Below are 12,245 nucleotides of genomic sequence, written 5' to 3'. Positions count from 1 at the left end.
CGGGGCGGCGGGGGCGCTCTAGGGCCGCAGGTTGGAGGGGTCGGATTCCGGGATCTGCAGGATGCGGCACACGGCGCGGATCGGCCGCACCAGCTTCTGGGCCGAGGCCGTGGGTTGCGCCATGGGACGCCGAGACTCCGTGCTGCGCCGCGGGGAGGGCCGGGCCGGGGCTAGGGAGCGGGTGTCCCCGGAGGGAGAGTGGGAGCCGGGCCGGGGGGAACGTGCGCCCCGGGTCGGAGAAGGCCGAGGAAGGGGGGAAAGGCCGAGAGGCCGGGGGAGGGGGTCGTGCCTGGAAGTGGGGGCCGATCCCGGGTCCCAGGAGAGAGGCACCAGCGAGGGCGCAGCACCGCGCAGTGCGACTAATGGAGGCAGAGCGCGGCGGACAGCGCAGCAGGACCTCTCATCGCCATCGCCAGACGCACAACTGAGAGTGGGGAAGCTGCTCCGCCGGTTTCCTCCTCCAGCACCCTGCGGGAAACAGGAGCCCGTGATTCGGCGGCCCCGCCTGGGCCTGCCCCCTCCCGGGCCCCGGGGGCTTCCGCCAACGCCCCGGCGATGCCACCGGCTGCGCACGGGGAGAATGAGCCCTTTGTTCCCCCCTCCCCCCCGCGGCACCCGGGCGCCTGCCGAGAGAGGCTCCCCCGGGGCAGCGTGCCAGCTTCCCAGCCGCCCCACCCTCCCGTGGGCCCGGCCCCGGAGCCTGGCAGGCGGGCAGCACCCCCACTATAGGTGCCAAGCCCGGGAACTGGAGCAAAGGGCGGGAGGGGCCGGACCAGGCCATGGTGGGGCGGGGTGCCCCCCGGGGTGCTAGGGCGGGGCGGCTAGGAGGGGGGCAGTGCCAGAGCTGGCAGGGGCAGTTGGGTTCTCACGGGTCAGTGATGGGCGCCTGACCCACGCCAGCCGACCCTGTGCCTCCTGGAACACTTGCTCCTGGTCCTTTGGTTCTGTCACATGGGCACAACCCGCTGGCCCATGTCTGCCCTGCCTCATCCTCAAAGGGCCAAGCTGCTCCTCACCATTCTTGACTCAAGACCCCTTCCAGGGCCCAACAATGAACCCGGGTACTGCCTTAGCAGTTCTGGGGAGACCTAGGCTCTAGTCTATCCCTACTCTAAGAGCCTATGTTTCACCAACTGTCCAGACAGGCGGTGGGAGCAGATGAGCCCCAACACCTGCTCTAGCCCAGTGTTCTGAGGGTCTGCCCCATCCTGTTTCCTAGTACTTCCAGGCCCAGCACTGGAGAAGAGCCCATGGGAGTGGCTCCTGGGAGGGAGCAGAGAGGAGGAGAGGAAATGGGAAAGCAGGGCACCCTCCACCCGGGGAAGCATCCCGGCTCCTCTGCGGGGGTGGTTCCAGAGCACAGACACAAACAGATTCAAACACACAGACAGATTCAGACACACATAGAAACCCACACGCCCAACGGGCGCTTCCCTTCCCTGCAGGCCCCCCACCTCCCACCCCACGACTCCTTGGCCTCCCCGTGGAAGCCATCCCCGGTCTGCCTTCACCCAGCCTGGGACTGAGGTAGTGCCACCCCACCCAACCCCATCCCATCGATGGGATGAGTTCTCAGATGCCTCCGGCCTGGTCCCAAGTCACCATCTCTCTACCACCCCGGGAGGGGGGAGCCATGAAGAGCTGGGAGGAAGCCTTCTCCCAGGAGACGCAAAGGGAGACAGGAATCCTTTCACCAGCTGAGGAGTAGAGGAGGGGGCTCGAGAAGAGGAGGCCCAAAGGGGCACTGGGCAAGACTTGGCCCTGTTGGCACCAACTCCCTCAGCCCCTCCGCCTCCCCCCAGGGGCCATTTCTGTGGCAGGGCAGGCTGGTAGGGGTTGTTTACATGACTTAGTTATTAACACTCCCTTCCTCCCCCAGCTCCCCTGAGGGGTGCCCTGGACCTGAGTGTGCCAGGGGAAATGTCCGTGGAGGGCCCAATGTGGACCATAATGCCAAGGTCCAGACCGCGTCCCCAGCAAGGTTGGCTCCAGGGTGCAGCTGGGGGTGGTGGTGGGGTGTGCCTGTGGTCCCCCATCTGTGTCCTCTGGCAGCTGAAGCTTGTGGGAGAGTCTAGGGGGAGATTCCTTCAGCTTAGGGCCTAGAAGAGGCTGGGCAGGGCAGGGTGGGAGCCTGGGTTGTACTGGGTGCTGAGGGCCTGTTACTGTCATCCCCATGGAGATGGGGATTGTCACAGGGGAGCAGGACAGTCATCCCCCCACACCTCAACCCCCAACCCCAGTTCCATGTCTGTTTTGTCAGGTCAATCTCTGAACTAGAACTGGACTCTCGGGACAGGGCTTCTGAAATGCCCAGGGGGTCATGGGAGTCGGGGGAGAAGGCCCTTTCCACCCTCACTGGCTTCCCATCCTACCCCACAGCCCATGCCACCGGCCCACAGAGCCCTTGTAGCCGGCTGTTCTGTGCCTGAGGACGGAGCGGATCGAAGGAGACACAAAAGATACAAACATAGAAGGAAAGCCACACATGCGTGGACACAATGCTGGATTCATGGACAAAGGCAAGCTGACCAGCACCCCCAGAAGCGCCTGGGCCCACCCTGGGCTCACACCGACCCCTCAGGCGCATACACACACACACACACACACACACACACACACACACACACTGATATACACGTTCATGCTGACAAGCGCAGCAGCACTCACGAGCCAGCTGCCCTCACCCTGTCCCCAGAGCCCCTTACCTGGGCAAGCACAGTGCCCCTCGGGTAGAACAGCCCCCTGCCCAGGGGAGGGCAGCAGGCGGGGGCGGGGGAAGAAGCCCCGGAGAGTCAGGCCAAGCTGCCACTAATCCGGGCGGGGAGAGGGGGGGGCACCCACGTCAGAGCGGGGACTGCCGGGTGGAGGGCATCTGAGGACATCCCCTCCCACACACGCGGCCGTCTGGGCACCTAGCCCTACTTCCCCAGCCCCTCCATCCTTCAGACAGCTGAGGCTGGCCTCCCCCCACCCTGCCCCCCACTCTTGTGACAATGCCTGGACCCCGGGGAGGGCGTGGGGGAGGGGGAATACCAGGGAGAATTCTCCCAGGACCTGGGGTGAGGGGGAGAGGAAGGGAAGTGTTGGAGATGCTTTTGGAGCCAGGAGGAAGCTCTGGAGCAGATGCCCCCTCCCCTCGTGCCCACCCACCCACATCTCTGACCTAATTCCTCTTCTCAGTCTGTACCTCCCCGTTGCTCCTCCTCCCTCCCCCAACCTCCTCTCCCCTGCAGCCTAACCACCCCGGTAGAGAAAGCTACCTCATTCTGCCCCAGGCTCAGGACCTTCTGCCTAGCAACCCAGATCTGGCCCCCAGGATTTCCTGAGTAGCAGGCACCATCCTCCTGCTGGGATTTCTGTCCCCTACCCAGCACTTGGACCTCCTGGCAAGTCCTTGACCTTTATGGGGGACAAAGGGTGAGAGCCTGGGAGCTTTTGTTGACCCCCTCCTGGGCGGGGCAGTGCCAGCCCAGACTCCCCAACTTGGCCTAGGCCAGGGCAGGGCTGGAGCAGGAGGCTAACTTCCTGAGCCCCAGAGTGGCCGCTATGACCGCAGCAGGAGCCAAGGGCACATGGAGGCCAGAGGCAGGAACAGAGACCTGGATGGACATGAAAGGATCACATGCAGACAGGAGCTGAAGAGGGAGGGGAAAGGGAGGAGCCCCTCAAGGTCTGAAAGCAGGTGGGGCGGTGTGGAGGCAGGAAAGGGGAGGCCAGGAATTCAGGACCACACACACCCGGCAACTGGAGGCAATGGAAAAGACCCTCACACAGACCAGGCAGACGACGGGGAAGCTGGAGAGTCAGCCCAGGGTGCAAACTGAGAGGGGCAAGTCCCTGGGCCCAGCTGAGGCATGTTCAGGGGCCTGGCCCAAGTGCCTTCATCTTCCTCAGTGCCCAGCACAGACCCCAGCATGTCTTTGCTCCAGGCCAGTTGGAACGGAGGCCCAGCCTTGATCTGCCTGGGCATCCTGGTGGATAATAGAAGGCTGAGGGCTGCCAGCAAGCCAGAGCCTAGAGGCCCTAGGGCCAGGAACCCCACACAGAGGGCGGCAGAGATCTCTGTGATTCTCAGAGGGACACGGGAGGCTCTGAGGGAGGCCCAGGCTATACCCAATGCTGCAGTCTCAGGATTGCGTGTGTGCTTGGCCAGAAATGCCCCAGAACTTGGAATTCTCCTCGTCCCTTCCCCTCTGGGCTCTGCACGTCTCAGAACCCACATAACTTGCAGCAGCCATTTGGCAAATGTGTGTTCTAGAGAACCTGCCATTTTCAAGGCTCTGTGACCGGCACCGAGGAGAAAGAGTGGGCAAAGATGAAAGCACAAGGCCATCTCTGCCCTCGAGGACCTTATATAGTCACTCAGTGCGTTTGTTCTTGTACCAGAAGTCTCGGGGGCCTCTGACATGTCCGGCCCGGCGCAGGGCACCACGGTGTGACTCCTGGAGGTGGCATGTTTACAGAAGAGGACAAGGTGCTTCTAGTGCCACCTGGGAAGTGGGGGGAGCTTCCCAGAGCAGGTAACACTCAAGCTGGCAGGCCAGGGAATAAGTGGGCCTTCACCACTGAGACACACACGTATGACAGTATTTCCCTTTGACTAAACCACCATTTGTTCCAGCCTGGGATACAAAGTGTGCAGCACAGCAAGTCTGTGCTTTACGAAGTCGCATGAACAGGCAGACAATCTGAAGTGCTCAAGGCAACACAGAAGTCCGTGTAAGAATAGATATGGTGTGGTCTGGACAAGCCACCAACCCCCAGGAGGCAGGGGGCATGCTGGCCAAGGGCTTCCTGGGACAGGCGGTGTCTGAGTGGGGAGGGAGCACAGGGCAAACAGGAATAGGACAGAGAGTTGGGTGGAAGAGGAAGATTGGGTCAGGGGAACAGCATGGAGCTATGAGACAGTCTGATGGACAAGGGGGCAAATACAAAGCAAGGTTTAGAGGAGGCCTGTCGGGAGGGAGGGGAAGGGCGATGCGTGCACCAACACAGCCCACAGTGTACCCAGGACCAGGGAGCAGGCCAGAGATAGGAGACCTGGGAGTTTGAGGAGGGGCTGGCAAGTCAGGGAAGGCTTCTTGGAGAAAGCAGGTCTGTAAGGAAGACTGTGGGGGCTGGGAAAGAAAGGCTATTCAGAGGCCGGGAGATTCATACCGCTGCTACAAAGCTCCAGGGCCGAGCTGGATGAGCGGATGAACGTGAGCACTCAGGGGTCGGAAAAGTCAGGAGTTGTGGGGCAGCCGGGCTAGCAAGGAGGCCAGGGGTGGGCATAACACGAAGATCTTGCACCTGAGAAAAGTCACTATTTCTCCTCAGGGGCCCAGGGGACTCTGCTGTCCATTCTAAAGCCCATTATAGGAATGAAGGCAGGGGAAACTCCAGCTCCCTCAACACCCCCATAGCTTCAGGCCTCCCCCAGTGCCCCTTCCTCTGAGCCTATGTCTCATTTGCCCAGTCACTGCACACTCCTCTGTTGTGCACCCCCAGTGCCGGGGGCTGGGTCCCGCCTTTCCAGGTCTGCCACAGCAACTTCTGGGCCATCCTGCCTCATGAGACAGGACCCCCACGCGCAGGCAACATGACCCGGGACAAGTTGTTTCACCTCTCCGAGTCTCCGTCTTTCTGTCTGAGAAATGGGTCAAAGCCCTACCCACAGGCTCACTGGGAGGATTTAAGGAGACCGTGTCTAAAAATGCCCAGGGCAAGGCCAGGCACGAGACCGATGTTCCACATGGGTCCATCTCCCTGTCTTTGCCTCATCTCACCCTGCGCTGTGGGGAAGCACACCGACTCTGGGGCCACACTGCCTGGTTCCAAGATGAGTTCTGCCATTTATTAGTTTCAGTTGTGTAACCTCAGGCAGATGACCTGTCCTCTCGGTGCCTGTCCCCCCATTTGTAAAGGGGCGCTGTGATCATTGTACCTGCCTCAGGAGGTTGTGGGGAAGATTCAGCACATGTACGTTAGGGGCTCAGAGCAGGGCTGGGTAGTCACGTCCTCAGTGCTAGCCATTCCTAGACTCTGCATCTTGAGTGTCTCGAAACAGGCCTGGCACCTGGGAGAGACGCACCAGAGACTTTTTGAATGGATACATGCAGAGATGAGGCAACACCATGATGCAAGGGAATGCCTAGATAGGAAGTCATTGAACATCAGTATGTGAGGAGCTAAACCACCCCAGCCGATTACGTGCCTTCCCGAAATAAAACCCAGATAATCCCCACACCAAGAGTTAATCCACACTCCTCAGGTCACTCAGGGTTACCCCCCCACACACACATTTCCCCTCTTCCCACCCACCTCTTTGCTTCATCAAAAGTGGGAAGAAGAGCAGGCACGAGGGGCTGAGGGGAACAGATGTGGGACACTGCGGTGAGACCAGCACCCAGGGTCAGGAGGGGGCGAAGCCAGCCCGGGCTATCTCAGGGATTAGAGTCAGGGATGACATAGAGTTCGCTCTGGCAAAGAGCCTGGATCTCAGAACAGGGGAGACTCCGGGGATGGGGCAGACAGGACCAAGGACCGCAAACAACAGGAAGGAACAGCAGAGAGGGCCCTTGGAGGCCAGGCCAGAATTCTGCATCGTCTCTCCAGAGCCAGCCAGCCAGCCAGCCAGCCAGCCAGCGGCCAGGTCCCTCTGGGGCAGGGCTCTGGCCCGCCTCTCAACCCCACCCTCCTTGACCTGGAAGCTAGGGGCAGCCCAGACCCTGGCAGCTGCTGCCCTCTCGCGGCCACTCTGAAGAGGTGCAATGCTCCCAAGGCCAACCTGGGTGTTTACAGGAACTTAGGGCCCCTACAGCTGCCTAGAGACCCCCATGGGCCCATGGAGGAAGGTGGCCTCCTCCGGCCTAATCTGTTTACAGCTCCAGCTAATCCCCAGGAGATTACTGTGCTGCCCGTGTTCCCTCCACACCTCTGTTCCCACTGGCTTCTACTTCCCATCAAGGTCCAACTCCATCTCCTTCTGACTCTAGTCTTGGGCTCTGAACGGTCTCAGGGGTGTCCTCCCTCCTACCCCACTCCCCCATCTGTGTTCTCAGAGGTCTCCAAGAGCCTCTGGTGACAGTACTCGCCACATCACAACTATACATCAATGGTTCCCTCCCCCAGGAGACTGGGCCCTTCTGGCAGTCTGTCTGTCCTTTCATCCATCCTAGGACTGGGACTGGCCTATAGCAGGCTGTCTAATAATGTGTATTGTGAGCACCAGGAATACAAACCAGGACACGCAGAACACTTTTTTGTGTTTATTTACCAAAACGTGCATAAACCTGACCACATTCAGCAACACAAGACACACAACCAGGACACACACACACACACAGGGCCTTGAAGGAGGCTGTCAAGTACTTTGAAGGACAGGAAGGAATGAACATGGCTGGGTGGACTTTTGGTTTCACTTGCAGAGGTTTGGGAAGGGCTCTGGTCCCACACACCCAGAAGGGGAGAAGGAGGAAAAAGGCAATAAATAGAATCCTGGGCACAGCCCACTTTGGTACATTACAGGTATAGCCCCGTGTATGGTCCCAGCAGCGTGGGAGCCAGGAGGACAGAGCCTGAGCAGCTGCCTTAGACAGATCAGACATGCCACCAGAGGTCTCCTCCAAACGGCCCCCAGAGCCTCATAAGGCAGGAGAGGTAAGACTGGACCAGGCTCCACAGACCCTAGCTGTTCATGTCCGAAGAGATGGTCTTCTTCCTTGTCCGAACCTTCAGGGAGCGCGAGGTGGTACCCTGGGTGGGGAGGGAGCAGGTACAACCTGAGAATGTCTAGGCCCTGGGTACCTGAGTAGCACACCTCCCTCCCACTTCCCTCATGCCTCCCTTGCCACTGACCTCCCGCACCGGCGGCTTCCTCTTGACCACACGCAGGCTTTGGCTGCGGCTCAGAGGTCTCTCTCGGGGCCGGGCAGGTGGCTGGGGGACTACCTCGGTATCTGACCAACATTCATCGTCGGTGTCACTGTCCTGCAGGCCCCCTGCCCGGTACCCTGTATTGAGGAGGGGAAGGCTGGGGAGGCAAAGCTGGGCATTTCCATAGTGGGAAGGCCAAGCCAGGGCCTTCTTCGAACCCCTGGGGAAGCCATGGCTTGCATGGAAGCATCAGCCCCCTGAGAACAAACAGCTCCAGATCGCTCTCCCACTCACCGATGGGTGGCCTGTGGCAAGGGACTTGGTCCTCCAGGTAGAGGGGATCCTGGTAGGTGGGAGCAGGGTCATCGGGGATGGAGCGCAGATCCTGCATGGAGAAGCTCCGCAGCCTTCCGGCCAGTGCACCCTGACTCTGCAGGGGACGGGGAGCCACCATGTCACCTGGAGGGATGGGGTTGGGGATCCTAACAGAAAGGGGTCTGAGCCAGCACAGCTGCTCAGGGAGGTGAAGGGGCCCAGGCCAAGGAACTGAAAGGAGCTCAGTAACCTTCTAGCCCCATGCCTTTGCAACACCAACAGGAAATGAAGGTCCAGAGAGCAGGAACAAGCGCTCATGGTCACTGTCCCAGCCAGAAGTCTGAACTTCCAGCTCGTCCTCCTGCCAACACCCCACCTGTCACCCCTCACCCTGTTCCCTGGTATGGTCAGGTGCTCTCTCTTGGCTCCCTGACAGAGAGCTGTACCCCTCCAAAAGGCACTGGGGGTGGGGGTGCTGCTGGAGGGCTGGGGCCCAGGGCACCTTGGTGGCAGCCTGCACAGCGGCTGAAGCAGCAATGTTGAGGCCCCGTTTCCCAAAACTGAGCACCGTCTCATAGCTGCGCTCCTTGGCCTGCACAATACAGGTGTCAATCTCCTGTGGAAGACAGGAAAGAGGGGGGCAGTTGGGACAGGTGAGCTCAGCTGGACAGTTGAGTCACTCCTCTGCTGCGCACCGTGTCTCCCTGCCCATCCCCACCCACCAGGGCCCCTGCAGCCACACCAAGAGCTCCCCACCCACCCATTTCCACACCTCTGTGAGTGACCACAAACAGCCTCCTCCCACCATCCCCAAAACAACTTCAAGCTGGTGTTTCACAGCCTCGAATGGTCATTCCCGCGTGCTTGCCTTTATCATGAGAAAAAGAAGACTAGTTTATGTCAAGGTCAGTCCCACAGCTCAACAGCAGCAGGACCCAGATTAGAACCCAGATTATTACCTAGTATCCGGAACCCCAAGTCTAGGGCCCTCTTTTTCACACCCACCCCTATGTTTCCCTACTCAACTCCCATGAAGTACCTTCTCATGACGGGACAAGGACGGGTGGACAAACTTGCGGTAAAGCAGGCTGGCCCCTCTGGTGTAAGGTGACAACAGCCACAGTACAAAGGCCATCTTGATCTCATAGTAGAAAGGGAACCTGTCAAAGGGAAGGGTGGGCACGGTCAGCCAGGGGTCCAGGCTGAGAGTGGCCTTTCACCTCCCCACTGCCCATAGACCTTTTGCATGCATACCAGGAAATAAAGATGTCCGTGAAGGTCTCCACCGCCATGAACAGTGCAAAGACTATCCAGTACATCATCCACCGGACCTGGGGGTGGGTGGCGGTCAGAGGCCAATAGCTGAGCCCGCACAGCCAACTCCCCTGTCCCAAGCTGACCCGAGATTCCAGAGAGCCTGTGCTGCTGCATTCTCCCGGCTCCTGGCCGGCCCCAGAGAGCTGTCTCTGAGAAACTCCCAACCCCCCCAGAAGCTTCACCCATATGATTGTCTCTGCCCAACCCCCCCAGAAGCTTCACCCATATGATTCTGCACAGGCATCCTCCACAGCCTGCCGTCCAACCGCACCCACTCTGCTCAGGCTATCCCATCTGCTTATGCCCCTGGAAGAAAGGGAGGCCAGTTCCGAACCTCCCCACCTTGCCGAGTCCTACCATACCCCTAAGGCTGTCGTCCCACCCAGTCTACACCAAACCCTCCTGCCCACAACCACACTCACATATTCACGAATGTTTTTGGTCTTCACAGCCTTGTAGGAAGCATACGCTGGGTACAGCATCCCAAACACCAACCTAGAAGAGCCGGTAAAAAAGAGTGGGAGGATGAGGGCCATCATGTCCTCCTGCCCCCCACCAGATGGCCACCTCCCTCATAGGTGTGCAGTGGCAAGGGCCTACCCCGTTCTTCCTGCTTGGCTTGCACAACCTGTGCCTGAGTCAGTGCCCTGAAGGCCACCTCCCCACCCTGCTGTTTACAAACACCCCAAGCCTGCCCAGGCCTGCACGGGTGCCCTATGGGTGCATGATGGAGTGGGAGCACACATAGCCACACACAGGTGGGTGGGAGGCAGGCTTCAGAGCTGGTGAGAGCACCAGGCCGTCCCCTCCCATGGGCATGCAATCAGGCCCAGAGCCACCAGACCTGGCACTGCCAGGCTGCAGGCAGGAATATAGGAGCCAGGTGCTGGAATACTAAAAGGTGAGAGGAGGACAGAGTGGGGAGGTAGAGGCCAGGGCAGTGAGTCATGTGACTGCTCAGATGGGAAGCAGGCACCTGGAATCTCCACCCACAAGGTGCCACAACACTTTGCGTTTGCTAAGGGGCTGCCAGTCCGGTGTGAGGGCCTCGGTCCCACAGCCCTGTCTGCAGTGTGTGTGACTGCGGGAGGGGTCGCCAGGAGCCAAGGAGACTTTGGGGATGGAGGACAAGCGAGGGTGCCGGGTGGCACGTGCGTGCCCGCAGGTCCGTTAACCCTTGTGGTGAGAGTTGAGGGCGCTGTGCCCCCTCTCCCACCAGAGGTTCCCATCAATCTTCCACCTCAGGAGCGCTCTGGCTCCTGGGGATAGAGGAAGTCTGAAAGCAGCCATACTCACACCACCAGGCGACAGAGTATCCAGGACACCATCCTGCAGCCTCGGCACGAAGGGGGAACCTCCGCAAGATGACCAGAGGGACGCTCACGCGGGGCTGGGATGGGGTAATTAGTGGAAGTGCAGGAACCAGAGGGGCGCTCGGGCTGCCCCTTGGCAGAGGTGAGCCCGCCACCCCACCACTCAGCAGTGCGCGGAGCCTGAAGAGTGGGGAGACCCGTGGGCTGAAGCGAGGAGGCCGGGGCTCGGAAAACCGATTTGGGAGCCGGTAAGGGCGGGTGCGTTCTTTCGCGGCGCTCCTGGGGCAGTTACGGCTCAGCCCCGCACTTCCTGCTGCGGGGAACCAGGTGTTCGGCTCTCGCCGTGGCGCTGCTGCGGGTCCCGGGCCGCGGGTGGCGGTCACGGCCTTCGCTCGTTCGGGTCCCCGCGGTCTCAGCGGGCCCTGCCACGGGTAGCGGCCTCGGGGCGGAGTTTGCAACTCACTTGAAAGTTGCACGGAACTAGGTTCTGCCCAACCCCAGGGCTCCGGCGCTTAGCGCAGGCGCAGTGAGGCTCCGGAGGGGGCGGGGCAAGGTCAAGGAAGCCAGCGGCCTGCCCCCTTAAAGGGGCAATGCGCCTCCTACTCGTGGATGAGGCCCAGTAGGTGAGCGGCCGCCCTAATTGGAAAGATTAGGGGGTGGGAAACGGCAGCAAAAAAGGTGGGGAAAAGGAAACGAAGGAAACCTGGAGTCCAGAGTTCTCGCGACTCTTCCCTGGCTTCCCCCTTTTGCCTTGTCTTTCCCTTCTGTAAAATGGGAAAAGGCATGGGATGGGTGCAGTGCCCCACTTCCAGGCTCACAGACAAGTGGGAGGAGGCATGGCTGAGCGCCAACAGATCCAGGTCTTGCAGCCCTGGGTCAGGAGATGCTTAAGCGCCCCGAAGACACTGAGTTGACCTAGGACGAAAGCGAGAAGAAGTAGGAGAGGGAATCTGAGGGACTCATCACCGCGCCCCACCCCCTGCCCTCTCCCCGGAGTCACCCTGAAGAGTGGGTTTCAGGAGTTGACTTCTCTCTGCGATACCTCTCTAGAGCCCACCTATTTGGGTGGGCTGACCATGATGATTTGAGAGATTCCAGACAGAGTCCCCTGCCCCCACTCCCCCACCCATGCCTTTTTCACCAGAAATTTGAAGTTCTATTCCTTGTGAGTCAAGAACACAAACATCCCTGAGAGCTGAATCATATCAACAATTGCCACTTTGTAGCTAATTTTTGTGTGCAAGGTCTTGACCCTTATGAAGATCCCCTCCAACCTTTTTGTTTGTTTGTTTGTTTTTACCATTTAGGAAATAAGTTCTCTCTGTGGCATTGGTTACTGGATGATGAGTGAATGCTCCACTTGATCAGTCTTCTGAGCACAGCCCAGGAAGGGGAGAGGGAACAGAGAAGCTCCTCTAGGGGCAGGGGTATAAAGGAAAGAAA

At 59.8% G+C, this 12,245-nt stretch overlaps 2 protein-coding genes across 2 annotated transcripts; both read right to left on the bottom strand.

The window, feature by feature from the left end:
• Positions 1 to 18: 18 nt before the first annotated feature.
• On the bottom strand, positions 19 to 2,827 carry HRURF (HR upstream open reading frame). Its single transcript, XM_059178668.1, has 2 exons — positions 2,706 to 2,827; positions 19 to 468 (listed from the first exon to the last, which is right to left on the bottom strand). The coding sequence occupies exon 2, from the start codon at positions 121 to 123 to the stop codon at positions 19 to 21; it is 105 nt and encodes a 34-aa protein (XP_059034651.1). The 5' UTR covers positions 124 to 468; positions 2,706 to 2,827.
• A 4,409-nt stretch (positions 2,828 to 7,236) lies between these two features.
• REEP4 (receptor accessory protein 4) lies at positions 7,237 to 11,312 on the bottom strand. The gene is made up of 8 exons (XM_059178641.1): positions 10,786 to 11,312; positions 9,912 to 9,984; positions 9,427 to 9,503; positions 9,212 to 9,332; positions 8,675 to 8,788; positions 8,152 to 8,287; positions 7,840 to 7,994; positions 7,237 to 7,737 (listed from the first exon to the last, which is right to left on the bottom strand). Exons 1-8 carry the CDS (start codon positions 10,815 to 10,817, stop codon positions 7,669 to 7,671), a joined length of 777 nt encoding a protein of 258 aa, XP_059034624.1. The 5' UTR covers positions 10,818 to 11,312; the 3' UTR covers positions 7,237 to 7,668.
• Between the last annotated feature and the right edge of the window lie 933 nt (positions 11,313 to 12,245).

The sequence above is a fragment of the Mustela lutreola genome, chromosome 1 (assembly GCF_030435805.1).
Source record: "Mustela lutreola isolate mMusLut2 chromosome 1, mMusLut2.pri, whole genome shotgun sequence".
Classification (NCBI taxonomy): domain Eukaryota; kingdom Metazoa; phylum Chordata; class Mammalia; order Carnivora; family Mustelidae; genus Mustela; species Mustela lutreola.
The sequence above is the reverse complement of the archived record's forward strand: the minus strand, read 5'-3'. Positions and strand labels throughout refer to the sequence as shown.

Bases quoted from the DNA above. Each gene is read 5' to 3' on its own strand.
- HRURF (XM_059178668.1), bottom strand. From the start codon at position 123: ATGGCGCAACCCACGGCCTCGGCCCAGAAGCTGGTGCGGCCGATCCGC.
- REEP4 (XM_059178641.1), bottom strand. From the start codon at position 10,817: ATGGTGTCCTGGATACTCTGTCGCCTGGTGGT. The intron at 8,789-9,211 runs GTACTTCATGGG...TGTCTTCCACAG, and splicing joins CCTTGTCCCGTCATGAGAAG to GAGATTGACACCTGTATTGT. The intron at 8,288-8,674 runs GTGCCCTGGGCC...CGTCCCCTGCAG, and splicing joins CTGTGCAGGCTGCCACCAAG to AGTCAGGGTGCACTGGCCGG.